Genomic DNA, 14,710 nt, shown 5'->3' with positions numbered 1-14,710 from the left:
CAGGGCTCTGCGGATACGGCTCTGGTCAAAAGTAGTGCACTATATAGGGAATAGGATGCCGTTTCAGACACAACTTCTGTCATTTCCCGACAGGTCTCTGCGCTGTGCTTGGCTTTGAACATGGGGTCGTCTCATGTTGTGGTGCATAAGAGAGTTTTGTGTCAGGGTGGGAGAAGCCTGGATATAGGTGAACATCAAATAGAAGCCTGGATATAAGTGGACATCAAATAGAAGCCTGGACATCAATATAAATAGTGTTACCTACTGCACCTACTGTACAGTACCAATAAGAACAGACTGTAATAGAGTAAAATAAACTGTAAAGAAGTATTTTCACTAGAGGAGTGGTGCGTTCAACTTAGAGGAGTATGCCCGTGCTTAGTTATTGTTTGCGTGCGTACATTCTTGGTCGTGCGTGTGTGACCGTTTAATAACTGAGAGTTCTGCTGTGTTCCGCATCTCTCAGGAGGAGAAGAGGAGGATGAAGGAGGAGATAGAGCGGAGGAGGGCGGAGGCGGCCGAGAAGAGACAGCAGATGGGGGTGGAGACTGTCGACGCAGAGGCCAAACCCTTCAAATGCTTCAGTCCCAGAGGATCCTCCCTCAAGGTCAGTCGACAACTTTTGACCTTTGACCTCTCAGTCACCTCCATCTACGATGTCTGTCTATGACCAGGTTCGAATACTATCACATAGCTTTAACCTATTCAGCCCTTTCATAAATCTAGCAAGTACACTGCAGGGATCCAAAAGCTACTCCAGATGTAACAGTTGGCTCCCATATAGTAGCTTGTACTTCTTAGTCTTTTTCATGGCATAATCTCTACCTTATCCTAATTCACCTCATTGTAGGTAACAGGACCGTTTTACTGGGAACGTTATGGCGTCATTGTTGTTGACAATAAGTGTCTCTGTTCTGTTGTCTTCTGTCTGTGTGGGTTTGTCTGTTGTCTTGCTACTGCGTTAAAGGCATGGAAACTGGAAACTCCACAACTTATCACTTTAAAGATAATATTTGTCATGGAGTAGTGTGTTCAATCAACTTATGTGAATAAACGCTCCAGCGTTGCTGAAATGAACTCCCATGCAGTGAATGTCCATGGGGGTTTTCACTTTTCTGCCAGTGGAGAAAATCTAATTACTTAAGTTTAGAAAATATTCATCTCACAGGCTGGGCACACTGAAACCTGCCCTGAAATAGTCTTACTTTGTGTGTTAGTGTTTTTTTTTTTTTTTTTTTTAAGGTAATAATCTAATTCCATTTGTTGTTGTTTGTGGTCTGGTCTGTTGGTAAATGTTAACATCCTTCCATTCCTCTCCGCAGCTTTACTTTGTCATCATGTTCACTGTAGGTACAGCTGATGGTAGAAGTTGCCCATAGGTTACAGATCTAGGATCAGATTACCCTTCCCCATATCTTAACCTGAACCATTAGGAGGGAGGAACGTAAACCAGACCCTAGATCAGTGTCTATGGGCAACGTTGTTCTACTCATAGCTAATGCGTGTGTGATGCATTATTGTGAGGTTATACTCGTTCCAGCGTCTGTGCTAACATTGTTGTTTTGCAGTGGAGTGAGTTGTGTACCTTTTTGTCTGATTCAGACTTACACACTAGCCGTTTTAACAGTAGTTTTATGTCTTTTCGTTGATTCCTCCTGTGTGTTGTTCCTGTAGTTCAAGTCACGATACCGTAATTCTGCCCAAATGTCAGGTAGTTCCAGTGTAACGTAAACACATGAGAACATACTCAGATCCTCTTGCACTATTCCAGAGTAGTTACATCAGGATACAACGTTCCAGAAGCTGCAAATGGGAGTAAACACAGTTAGCTAAATAAAGAGAGCTGCTCCCTTCAAAAAACGTCAGACTCGGAGGATGCAGGAAACCGATTAGGTTAATAGGATTAGTGTACCCGCTTTGGAATGGTGCTGCTGCAGCTTGAGAATAGGGTATTTCCTGTCAAGAGGAGTATTTTAGGAACACCCACATTTCGGTAGCAGAGCCGAGCTAGAGACCAAGCAGGGTCCTTTTTTATTTAATTTTTTAGAGGGAGCGGGGATGGACGGTTGTTTTTTTTTTTCTTTTCAGGATCGCCCCCCCCCCCCCATTTTAGCCCTGTTGTCATATATCATAAATAGCAGTCGGAGCGAGGTTCCCACAGTGCAGGGCCTGAAAAAGGCCTGTGCTGCTCTGCTCTCTGCTCTGCTCTCTGCTCTGCTCTCTGCTCTGCTTTTCCTGGCTGGGTGACAGTAGCTGTACCTAGTGCTGTGGAGAACAGAACAGTCAGTCACATTGTGTCTTGCTGGGCTAGGAAAAGCCCAGTCTAAACAAGGATGTAATGGGTCTGGTAAAAAAAGAGGGAAAGGTAGAACAGGAGAAAGGAGTAGAGGGTGCTGTTGGGTTTGGATGGTGTGTGTGATGTGGGAGTGCTGTGTGTATTTGGTAGGGGTTGTTTTTTTGTGTGTGTGTGTGTGTGTGTGTGTGTGTGTGTGTGTGTGTGTGTGTGTGTGTGTGTGTGTGTGTGTGTGTGTGGCTACTGCCTAATAAATGGTTGATGCATAATTCACTGATCTCTCTACAGATTGGTGAAAGGGCAGAGTTTCTGAGCAAGTCGGCACAGAAAAGGTGAGCGGTCGTTTCCATTAATTGTTTGAATCACAACTGGTGCTCTCAGTGTGAAGTCACACAGTTCAGTAATAAAATGACCCTTTGGCTAATTCTGTTGTTATATGTTCTGACCAGCACGGTGAAGACAACTCACTCTCCTGTCGTCTCTAAGATTGACAACAGACTGGAGCAGTACACCTCTGTTGCCCAGGTCAGAGGTTACACATCAACACAAATCACCTGACTAGTACTGTTACCAATGAGCCCTATGAGAACAAAATGTTGAAAAGTTGTAGGAAAATGATATTTTTTTTGTTGAAAAAACTTTGAAAAGACATCTTGTGTTGACTGGGATTGTATAATTCTTACCATTGTTGATTATCATATCTAGAACATACACTATATTTCAATACTGCTCTTAATCTAAAAGCTACAGTACATGCTTTAGATAATGGTAATGATACTATACTACATTCATTTTGATTTATAAGCCAAGAGATTTTTCATCTATATTCTTCGTAGCCGTCTATTTACCACCACAAACCGATGCTGGCACTAAGACCGCACTCAATGAGCTGTATAAGCCCATAAGCAAACAGGAAAACGCTCATCCAGAGGTGCCGCTCCTAGTGGCCAGGGACTTTAATGCAGGGAAACTTAAATCCATTTTACCTCATTTCTACCAGCATGTTAAATGTGCAACCAGAGGGGAAAAAACTCGAGACCACCTTTACTCCATACACAGAGATGCGTACAAAGCTCTCCCTCGCCATCTATTTGGCAAATTTGACCATAATTCTATCCTCCTGATTCCTGCTTACAAGTAAATACTAAAGCAGGAAGCACCAGTGACTCGGTCAATAAAAAAGTGGTCAGATGAAGCAGATGCTAAGCTACAGGACTGTTTTGCTAGCACAGGCTGGAATATGTTCTGGGATTCTTCCGATGGCATTGAGGAGTACATCACATCAGTCACTGGCTTCATCAATAAGTGTATGATGTCATCCCCACAGTGACTGTACGTACATACCCCAACCAGAAGCCATGGATTACAGGCAACATCCGCACTGAGCTTAAGGGTAGAGCTGCCACTTTCAAGGAGTGGGACTCTAACCCGGAAGTTTATAAGAAATCCCGCTATGCCCTCCGACAAACCATTAAACAGGCAAAGCATCAATATGGGACTAAGATTGAATCTTACTGCACCGGCTCTGACGCTCATCGGATGTGGGAGGGCTTGCAAACTATTACAGATTACAAAGGGAAGCACAGCCGCAAGCTGCCCAGTGACACGAGCCTACCAGACAAGCTAAATTACTTCTTTGCTCGCTTCAAGACAAGTAACACTGAAACATGCAAGAGAGAATCTGTTTGATCACGCTCTCCGTAGCCGATGTGAGTAAGACCTTTAAACAGGTCAACATTCATAAGGCCGCAGGGCCAAACGGATTACCAGGACGTGTACTGCAAATATGCGCTGACCAACTGGCAAGTGTCTTCACTGACATTTTCAACCTCTCCCTGTCTGAGTCTATAATACCAACATGTTTCAAGCAGACCAGCATAGTCCCTGTGCCCAAGAACACTAAGGCAACCTGCCTAAATGACTACAGACCAGTAGCACTCACGTCTGTAGCCATGAAGCGCTTTGAAAGGCTGGTCATGGCTCACATCAACACCATTATCCCAGAAACCTTAGACCCACTCCAATTTGCATACCACCCCAACAGATCCACAGATGATACCATCTCTATTGCACTCCACACTGACCTTTACAACCTAGACAAAAGGAACACCTATGTGAGAATGCTATTAATTGACTACAGCTCAGCGTTCAACACCATAGTACCCTCAAGGCTCATCACTAAGCGAAGGACCCTGGGACTAGGTGTTTAGTCCCCTCTGCATCTAGATCCTGGACTTCCTGACGGGCCGCCCCCAGTTGGTAAGGGTAGGTAATAACACATCCGCCACACTGATCCTCAACACTGGGGCCCCTCAGGGGTGCGTACTCAGCCCCCTCCTGTACTCCCTGTTCACTCATGACTGCATGGCTAGGCACAACTCCAACACCATCATTAAGTTTGCCGATGACACAACAGTGGTAGGCCTGATCACCGACAACGATGAGACAGCCTATAGGGAGGAGGTCAGAGACCTGGCCGTGTGGTGCCAGAATAACAACCAGTCCCTCAATGTGATCAAGACAAATAAGATGATTGTGGACTACAGGAAAAGGAGGACCGAGCATGCCCCCATTCTCATTGATGGGGCTGTAGTGGGGCAGGTTGAGAGCTTCAAGTTCCTTGGTGTCTACATCACCAACAAACTATCATGGCCCAAACACACCAAGACAGTCATGAAGAGGGCACACAAAGCCTATTCCCCCTCAGGAGACTGAAAAGATTTGGAATGGGTCCTCAGATCCACAAAAAGTTATACAGCTGAACCATCGAGAGTATCCTGACTGGTTGCATCACTGCCTGGTATGGCAGCTGCTCGGCTTCCGACAGCAAGACACTACAGAGATAAGTGCGTACGGCCCAGTACGTCACTGGGGCCAAGTTTCCTGCCATCTAGGACCTCTATACCAGGCAGTGTCAAAGGAAGGCCCTAAAAATTGTCAAAGACTCCAGCCACCCCAGTCATAGACTGTTCTCTCTAATAACGCATGGCAAGCGGTACCAGAGTGCCAAGTCTAGGTCCAAAAGGCTTCTTAGCAACTTCTACTCCCAAGCCATAAGACTCCTGAACAGCTAATCAAATGGCTACTCAGACTATTTGCATTGTCCCCCCCCCCCCCCCCCCACTCTGCTGCTACTCTCTGTTTATTATTACCTCAATTACCTCGACTCAATTACCTGTGTGCCCCCTCAATTACCTCAATTACCTGTGTGCCCCCTCAATTACCTCAATTACCTGTGTGCCCCCTCACATTGATTGACTCTGTACCGGTACCCCCTGTATATAGCCTTACTACTGTTATTTTACTGCTGCTCTTTATTTGTTACTTTTATTTCCTATTTTTTACTTAACACTTGTTTTTTCTTAAAATGGCATTGTTGGTTATGGGCTTGTAAGTAAGCATTTCACTGTAAGGTCTACCTACACCTGTTGTATTCGGCGCATGTGACAAATACAATTTGATTTGATTTGTATGGCTCCTTCCTCACACCCATTTTAAACAAGTCACAAAAAGAGTTCCAGATATAAAAACACAAAATAAGAAATTTCTCTTCTCTCCTTTGCCAACACCGATCATTCCCCACTCTGAATCCAACACTAACATAGTCTCCCATTCCCTTCTCCCTATACAGAACAAGGATATGCGGTCCCCACGCTCCGGTGCCGTGGACCTGCCCATGGTGACAGATGGGATACGCAACATTAAGAGCATGTGGGAGAAAGGCAGCGTGTTCAACTCGCCCGGGGGCGGCGGGGGCACGTACAAGGTGGGGACCGGGAAATAACTGGGAATCTGGAACTCCAGCAGTTTGAGGGGGGGGGGGGGTTCGTTTCACTGCCACTTCCTGTTCATCCTCGATGACGACCAGCCCAGGGCGTTCTGCTGGAGTTGAACTTTGCCCATGTCTTTTTTTTCTGTTCCCCCTCTCCACACAGGAAGCAGCTGGGATGAAGATAGGTGTGGCGGGCCGCATCAACGACTGGCTGAATAAAACCCCCGAGAGCAAAACGCCGGGAGGAAGGCCCGCGGTAGGTCGTCTCCACGACAACCACTTACTGTACAGTGTGTTTGTCCTCTTTGCACCTCTTTATCTAATCCTATATTTATCCTTTATTGAGATGAACAACGTCTTTTTCAAGGGAGACAGCGAACAGACACTCATTATGAAACATACTATATGTGCGGCCACAACTCAGTGTTGCTCCTGCACTTGAGCTGTAGTGTAAGCAAGCATTCATCAGACCAGAGACTTAAGCTCATTTAATGATGATGGATAGGGCTTTCCGTGAACTAGCCTGAGTGTAAAAAACATTAAGGACGCCTGCTCTTTCCATGACATAGACTAACCAGGTGAATCCAGGTGAAAGATGCGATCCCTTATTGATGTCACTTGTTAAATCTACTTCAATCAGTGTAGATAAAGGGAGGAGACAAGTTAAAGAAGGATTTTAAGCCTTGAGACAATTGAGACGTGGATTGTGTGTGTGTGTGTGTGCCATTCAGAAGGTGAATGGGAAAGACAAAAGATTTAAGTGCCTTTGAACGGGGTATGGTAGTCGGTAGGTGCCAGGCGCACTGGTTTGAATGTGTCAAGAACTGCAACGATGCTGGGTTTTTCACCCTCAACAGTTTCCTGTGTGTCTCAAGAATGGTCCACCACTCAAAGGACATCCAGCCAACTTGACACAACTGTGGGAAGCGTTGGAGTCAACATGGGCCAGCATCCACGTGGAACGCTTTCGACACCTTGTAGAGTCCATGCCCCGGTGAATTGAGGCTGTTCTGAGGGCAAAAGGCGGGGTGTTACAACTCAATGTTAGGAAGATGCCCTTAATATTTCGTACACTCAGTGTATACAGTATTTTCTAATAGTTTTGAGAAGCGTTGTTAGCTACCATGTATGTTTTGTACATTTGTATTAATAATTGCCTGTAAAATAACGGAGCGGTAGTAAGATAAAATAGTCTAGCGTCACCTAATGAATTTTGAAATATAAATCATATTAAAAGAAAAATGGCAAAGTGGATGAGCTGTTGAGTTATTACCATGAAGTCATGAAGGAAAAACACATAGTACATAACCGCAGTCATTTATTTGTGTTGTAAAAAGTACATATCACATATTATCGGAGTATGTATTAGTTTAATATGAAATGTGGCATGGTTCCTACCATGGATCACATGCAGGTTATCAGAAGGACTTAGGGCTTTAGTCAGACAGACTGCTTCGCATGCTGGGCTGCATGGATGCATTCCAACATACCAGTGCTTCATCTCAAATGGCACCCTATTTCCTATGTAGTGCACTACTTTTGACCAGGGCCCATATGCCGCTTTTATCCCAGTATTTTACCCAAAAGGCTCAGACTTTTCTGTTTCCATCTACGCGGGCCGGCACCCGCGTCTCACTGAGCCATGGCTATGTTGGACATGCTCTAATTTGGAGCCAAAGCCCTGGGTACTTTTCAGCTGGCATTTATATAACAATTGTTAACTGTGAACTTTAACACCTTCTCACAAGTCTTGAATGATGCAGAGGTCGTTGATTCTGCTCGCCACAAGTCTTTAGTCTTTAGTCACAAGTCTTTAGTCACAAGTATTTAGGCGGCAGGTAGCCTAGTGGTTGACAGCGTTGGACCAGTAACCAAAATGTTGCTGGTTTGAATCCCTGAGCTGACTTGGTGGAAAAAATCTGTTGATGTTGCCTTGAGCAAGGCACTTAACCCTAATTGTTCCTGTAAGTTGCTCTGGATAAGAGTGTCTGCTAAATGACTGAAATGTCATGTCACACTGATGGAAACACAATAATGCAAGAGCTGACATTACCATAAAACTTAAACTCTGGGGCTCCCGAGTGGCGCAGCGGTCTAAGGAACTGCATCTCAGTGCTAGAGGCATCACTACAGACCCTGGTTTGATCCCATGCTGTATCACAACTGGCCGTGATCGGGAGTCCCGTAGGGAAGCGCACAATTGGCCCAGCGCCGTCCGCATTAGGGGAGGGTTTGGCTGGTGTAGGCCGTCATTGTAAAATAAAAATGTGTTCTTAACTGACTTGCCTAGTTAAATAAAGGTTAAGTTAAAAAAATTATAAACACTGGCGGCCCACTGGTTTGGGTTAAGTCTCAATGGAAAAGCACTTATAGAGTTCTCCATAGGGCTCTGTTCAAAAGTAGTGCATGGAATAGGGGTGCCATTTTGGACGCACCCCAGTCCTTTAATCTCTGTAGTCCACTCCTGGACCATATTTAAACTTCAGACAGTGTTTATTTTAAGACGTTCATGCTGCACCCAGACCTGTTTTCAAATAGGTGCAAAGTGTGAGGGCAGCACTAGAATGCAAACTTACATACAGTAGCCACTGCCATAACCTCAGTCGGAGTCATAGATCATGGTGGCGTAGTGATACACCATGCGGCTGCTAGAGGGCCGTTGCCATGGTGACGTGGTGTTGAGAAGAAGTCGTGCAGAAGGTCAGAGCATTGTGAGTGGCTTGGTGTGGCTGGTTATACGGTCGGTAACATGATACCTACTGCCAACCTTTGATGTGTACCTTTTTAACCAGCTAACAACCCCTGTGAGTTTTCCACGGACATTGAAAGTGACTTTCACTTAAATAATTGACATAAAAGACTTGATTGATGAGTCATGATCGCTCTCTCCGATATAGATTCTGATGTGGGTGAATGACTTGCTCTTTGGGAATGTTTGGTCTGGTCTGCCTCTCTGCCTGCTGACAAATTATGTCTTGAAGTGACTAAACATCTCTGTGTCTCCCTCTTGTGGTTCAAAGGAGCATAACAGAATTGCATTTCTGAAATATTCTTTACTGACTTTCTTCTGTCTTCTTTCCTTTAGAAGCTTCTTCCATTCTTCAATCTGAAGTGACTGTTTCTCCTTTCCTCTCCTAGCTCAGCATCTCTCTGAGGTAGTCCTTCTCTTTGTCATCCTTTCTTCTTCCTGCTGAACTTCTCTTTCTGCCTCTTCTCCCATCCCTTTTCTCAGCACCTCAGGTATTACAACCCAATTGTTGACGTACTTCTGTTTCCTCAACTAAAATACTGCAGCCATTGTTGGAATTGTGTGTCTTGAATGTGAGTTGACGAGGACTACAGACACTGATGCAAGGGCCCCCCCTCTCTCCCTTTTTCCATCCCTCCTTTCTCTCTCTGCAGGACCTAAAGCCAGGAGATGTGACCAACAAGAGAAGTCTGTGGGAAAACAAGGGCTCCTCCCCAGCCAAGGTAACCTGAACCACCTGAACTCTTCATAGTACACACACACATGCACTCTTAGAAAAAAGGTACTATCTAGAACCTAAAAGGGTTCTCCAGCTGTCCCCATAGGATAACCCTTTGAAGAACCCTTTTTGATTCCAGGAAGAACCTGGAATTTTTTTCTAAGTGTTTACACACATATACATAAACACACATACCTGAGTTTAGACCATGGCTAATGCCATGAATGTACACTGAACAAAAATATAAACGCAACATGTAAAGTGTTGGTCCCATGTTTCACGAGCTGAAATAAAAGATCCCAGAAATCTTCCATAGCAACAAAAAGCGTATTTCTCTCAAATGTTGTGCACAAATTTGTTTGCATCCCAGCTAGCGAGCATTTTTCCGTTGCCAAGATAATCCATCCACCTGACAGATGTGGCATATCAAGAATCTGGTTAAACAGCATTATCATTACACAGGTGCCCCTTGTGTTGGGGACAATAAAAGGCCACTCTAAAATGTGCAGTTTTGTAACACAACACAATGCCACAGATGTCTCAAGTTTTGAGAGAGGGTGCATTTGGCATGCTGCTGCAGGAATGCCTAACAGAGCTGTTACTCGATAATTTAATGTTCATTTCTCTACCATAAGCCGCCACCAACGTAATTTTAGAGAATTTGGCAGTACTTCCAACCGGCATCACAACCGCAGACCACGTGTATGGCATCGTGTGGGTCAGCAGTTTGCTGATGTCAACGTTGTGAACAGAGTGCCCATGGTGGCGGGGGGGTTATGGTATGGGCAGGAATAAGCTACGGACGACGAACACTACTGTATTTTATGAATGGGAATTTGAATGCACAGAAATACCGTGACGAGATCCTGAGGTATCTGTGACCAACAGATGCATATCTGTATTCCAAGTCATGTGAAATCCATAGATTAGAGCCTAATGAATTTATTTCAATTCGCTGATTTCCTCATATGAAGTGTAACTCTGTGAAATTGTTGCACGTTGCGTTTATATTTTTATTCAGTATAGTTACAGATATGTCAAAACTTAGCAAAAATCCCAAAAAATTACTGGAATTTGTACCATCATCCTTTCTCACACAGCTGTGTCCCAAGTGGTACCCTACTCCCTACACAGAGCACTTATTTTTTTTTTATTTTTTTTACTACAGCCTTATGGGCCTTGGTCTAAAGTAGTGCGCTACATAGGGAGTAGGGTTTCAATTAGGACACATTTACAGTAAACTCTACAGTACATTCACATGTCACACAACAACAGTACACTTAAAATTATACCTGGGGAATGTTTTGAGGCCCTGTAGTATTCATCTGTTAGTTAATAATATCATATGATGTACATTTTCCAGCTAGGGGGATAACAACGGCTTGTTGCTTTGTCTTGTTTTTGTTTGAAGAGCTCTGAAGAAGAGCTCTCTTAGCTAGTTGACTTCACCGTTAACTAGTCTGGAAACCCTGGAGAGGTAATGATGTTTTAAAGATGTCAACTTCACTGCACTAATATTATCACTGGAATGACCTCGGTCTGCTATGACATCAGGTCTTCTCTTTTATTGGTAATAATTCGCTCTGGCCTGGTCCCAGATCTGTTTGTAGCAATGACCATAGGAGTTGGAAAGGCAGCACAAGAAGATCTGGAACCAGGAAAGCTGCACTGTAAATAGAAGTCAATGTTAAGGGCCATGTATTGTGCTATTGAAATATATAAACTTGGTGGTTCGAGCCCTGAATGCTGATTGGATGACAGCCGTGGTATATCAGACCATATACCACGGGTATGACAAAACATTTATTTTTACTGCTCTAATTATGTTGGTAACCAGTTTAGAATAGCAATAAGGCAACTCGGGGGATTGTGGTATATGGCCAATATACCACGGCAAGGACTGTATCCAGGCACTCCGCGTTGCGTCGTGCTTAAGAACAGCCCTTAGCCATGGTGTATTGTCCATATACCACACCCCCTCGTGCCTTATTGCTTAAATATACTATACTATGGGTAATTAGTGCCTCAAGTGCCTTTCACAAAATGGCTGTCCTATATTGTTTTCCATCCTCTCATTTCTATGCCCCTCTTGACACAGCAGCACCCACGCTTCCTATATAGTCCTTTCTACTCTACTGTATGTTTCAGTTCATGTTGTTGTAGAGGTACACTTAATTTTACACATAATACATACACTTGGCCTTGCTAGCAGAACCAATCCTTGCGACTGTATGTGTGGTTCCTTTTAACCACACCCTGAACAGGCAGTTGAAAGGACAGCTATTTCCAACCTCTACTGTGACCCTCACAATACAGGACCCCATGGCGCTCCAACGACCACAGTGTTGGCCACAACCCCACCAAGTGTCCTCCGTTATTTACTAGGATGATATTTCACTGATAAAAGACACAATAATGATATTTATTTATGGAATGGCTCTAAATTTGGCCCCTGGAGCAGAGAGGCTTGTGAAATAGGCCCTGGCATGCCTTGCTCTGCTGTCTCCCTATAGCGGAACACACAGACAGAGTACAGCAGCCTGCCAGCAGTGCAGTCCAATGCTGTGGCGAGCCACATAGAGCTGGAGGGGCACTAGACTGCTGGTTAGTGCTGACGTAAACCAGGCGTGGCGCAGGGGAAGGTAGGGGGCTAGCGGTTATGAGCTGTGTTATTAACTAACCACAAATTGTGGTGATGTCAAGGGAGCTGTATGAGGGGATAGGGGACATAGGAGCCTGATGGGCTTGGGATGGGTTCATGGGAGCGGGCGGGATATTAGCGGCAACCTATTCCCTATATAGTGCACTCCTTTTGAGGCTCTGGTCAAAAGTATTGCCCTACATAGGGAATAGGATGCCATTTGGGACATAGTCAGGACAGTGTTACCACAGGGAACTATGGGAGACGTCGTCCACGAACCACCACGACCGGGCTTTACTGGATAGGCTTAGTGTGGCTGTGTGTTTAGGGATGTGGATGCAGGGTTTGGATGTGTTGGGCAGGATGTGAACCCTGTTCATGTTGTTTCCCCAAATCCCCCGTTTGGCTGGAATAAGCTTCTTGGCTCATTATTGTGGCATTTGCACTCTGTCTCAAACCTCTCAACCGAAGGCCCTAAAAATAATGGAAATCATACTCAAATGAACGTCAACCCTTCCTTATTAATGTAGAAGAGGTACATTTGGTCGAACCACGGCCTGAGATTGAAAGGAAATGGCAGCATTGACTAAATGGACTGTTGAAGTGACTGCTACCTCAGATGACTTTCTCTTTTGACTTATTTCTCCACCTATCTTCTCTCAGGTGACTGGCAGAGGGGAGAATAAATCTGTCTCCAACGGTGAGTCCATTCTGTTACCATTACCAACATAGTTTGAAGCCTTAGGCTGAGGTCAAAAGGGGACTGACTGTGTGTGTATCTGTGCCCATCTTGTTTGGGCCTACGCGTGTCTTTGTATCTACGTTATTCATAGGTCTGTGCTCTGCTGACGATACACACCCAGAGTCAGTGAGGTTAAAGGGTTCTGCTCCATCTGAAAAAGGACAGGGAAAGGAGCCTGTTGTAATTTACCGACGACCCTGTGGCCCAGCAGCACCCATAACTCCTTCCCTTCCTTCCCCAGCTCACATAACTCCTTCCCTCCCACCCTGCAACACCATCGCCCCTGGGACCTGGTGTCGGCTGTAAATCATCTCTATTTGCTGTTTGGCTCTCTGGCGATGGCGTTTTCAGATGCCACTTTCGCATTGTGTTCTATTTCCAAAGTGGCCCGCGCGCCACAACTCTTTTGTCCCGGTAGAGAGAACTGTTTGACCTTCAGGGATGCCGGACGTGTCTGTGTAATGTGTCATTTTTCCAAACCCCCCCCCCCCCCCATCCTCAACTCCCCTGCATCAACCCCCCTCGCCCCTCCGCTCCTTACTCCGACCTGGATTCTATTGTTGGGGTCGGACCTTCCAGGCTGTGAACAAATGAACAGCTGTTGGGTTGACACATTACTAGCTCGTGTGGTGGAAGATTATCACGCCATACACCTCATTTTGTCAGGGGCTAGCAGAGGAGAGGCAAACTCAATATAACAAGCTCACTTCACAGTTCAGGCAAGGTGTGGCTCCATAGTTAGTGCATTCTGAAAATCTCGATCCAAGACAATCTGTTTCTCTACTTTAATCCTAAATGTGTTAAAGTAGAGAGAGAGACACTTGAAATAGCTACACACATCCAACGTTTCTCGACACACACACACCCTGTATTCACCCCCCCTCCTCTTTGTTGTCGCTGAGAGAAGGGCAAATGACAACATGACAGGCGTCAGTTTATATAAATGTCAGTAGAGACAGGTAGGCAGGCAGGGACCTCACAGGCATCTGACACCACATTGAGCAGCATGCAACAACCCCAGTCTCATGCAGAAAGGCCTGCTTAACTGTTCTTACTGAAGGATCTAGTCATACTGCAAAGACTTAACACCAGATCAAGATTGCAACCAACACAAAGGTCTCTTTAGCTGGCTAAATTTGACTGACTGTGGGTAAAGGCATAATGGTTTTGTCCTTAGGCGAGACATCCTAAATCTCTTGCTAATAGATATGTATGTGTGGGTGGGTGGATGGATGGATGTGTGGGTTTAACCCATCAGACATATAGTACCAGTTAAAAGTTTGAACACACCTACTCATTCAAGTTGTTTTCTTTATTTTTACTTTTTTCTACATTGAAGAATAATAGTGAAGACATCGAAACTATGAAATAGCACATATGGAATCCGTAATAACCCAAAAAGTATTTTATATTTGAGATTCTTCAAAGTAGCCAGCTTTGCACACTCTTGGTATTCTCTCAACCAGCTTCACCTGGAATGCTTTTCCAACAGTCTTGAAGGAGTTCCCATATATGCTGAGTACTTGTTGGCTGCTTTTTCTTCACTCTGCAGTCCAACTCATCCCAAACCATCTCAATTGGGTTGGGGTCGGGTGATTGTGGAGGACAGGTCATCTGATGCAGCACTCCATCACTCTCCTTCTTGGTCAAATAGCCCTTACACAGCATGGAGGTGTGTCGGGTCATTGTCCTGTTGAAAAACAAATGATAGTCCCACTAAGAGCAAACCAGATGGGATGGCGTATCGCTGCAGAATGATGTGGTAGCCATGCTGGTTAAGTGTGCCTTGAATTCT

At 44.9% G+C, this 14,710-nt stretch overlaps 1 protein-coding gene across 14 annotated transcripts in view; it reads left to right on the top strand.

Annotated features, from left to right (window-relative positions):
- LOC106609224 (non-muscle caldesmon) overlaps window positions 1–14,710 on the top strand; it is a 55,193-nt gene that overhangs the window by 37,501 nt on the left and 2,982 nt on the right. For 13 of the 14 annotated variants that reach the window (XM_045721954.2, XM_045721947.2, XM_045721955.2 and 10 more), the window contains 7 exons: window positions 467–607; window positions 2,582–2,625; window positions 2,743–2,818; window positions 5,925–6,059; window positions 6,229–6,321; window positions 9,468–9,536; window positions 12,837–12,873. In XM_045721954.2, coding sequence (XP_045577910.2) covers window positions 467–607; window positions 2,582–2,625; window positions 2,743–2,818; window positions 5,925–6,059; window positions 6,229–6,321; window positions 9,468–9,536; window positions 12,837–12,873 — 595 coding nt within the window. Of the gene's footprint in view, window positions 1–466; window positions 608–2,581; window positions 2,626–2,742; window positions 2,819–5,924; window positions 6,060–6,228; window positions 6,322–9,467; window positions 9,537–10,943; window positions 11,010–12,836; window positions 12,874–14,710 lie in introns of all 14 variants that reach the window. The other variant, XR_006770636.2, reaches the window with a different exon arrangement.

Source organism: Salmo salar, chromosome 07, assembly GCF_965601325.2.
Source record: "Salmo salar chromosome 07, fSalSal1, whole genome shotgun sequence".
Taxonomy (NCBI): domain Eukaryota; kingdom Metazoa; phylum Chordata; class Actinopteri; order Salmoniformes; family Salmonidae; genus Salmo; species Salmo salar.
Note: the sequence above shows the minus strand (reverse complement) of the source record. Positions and strands in the feature narration are given on the sequence as shown.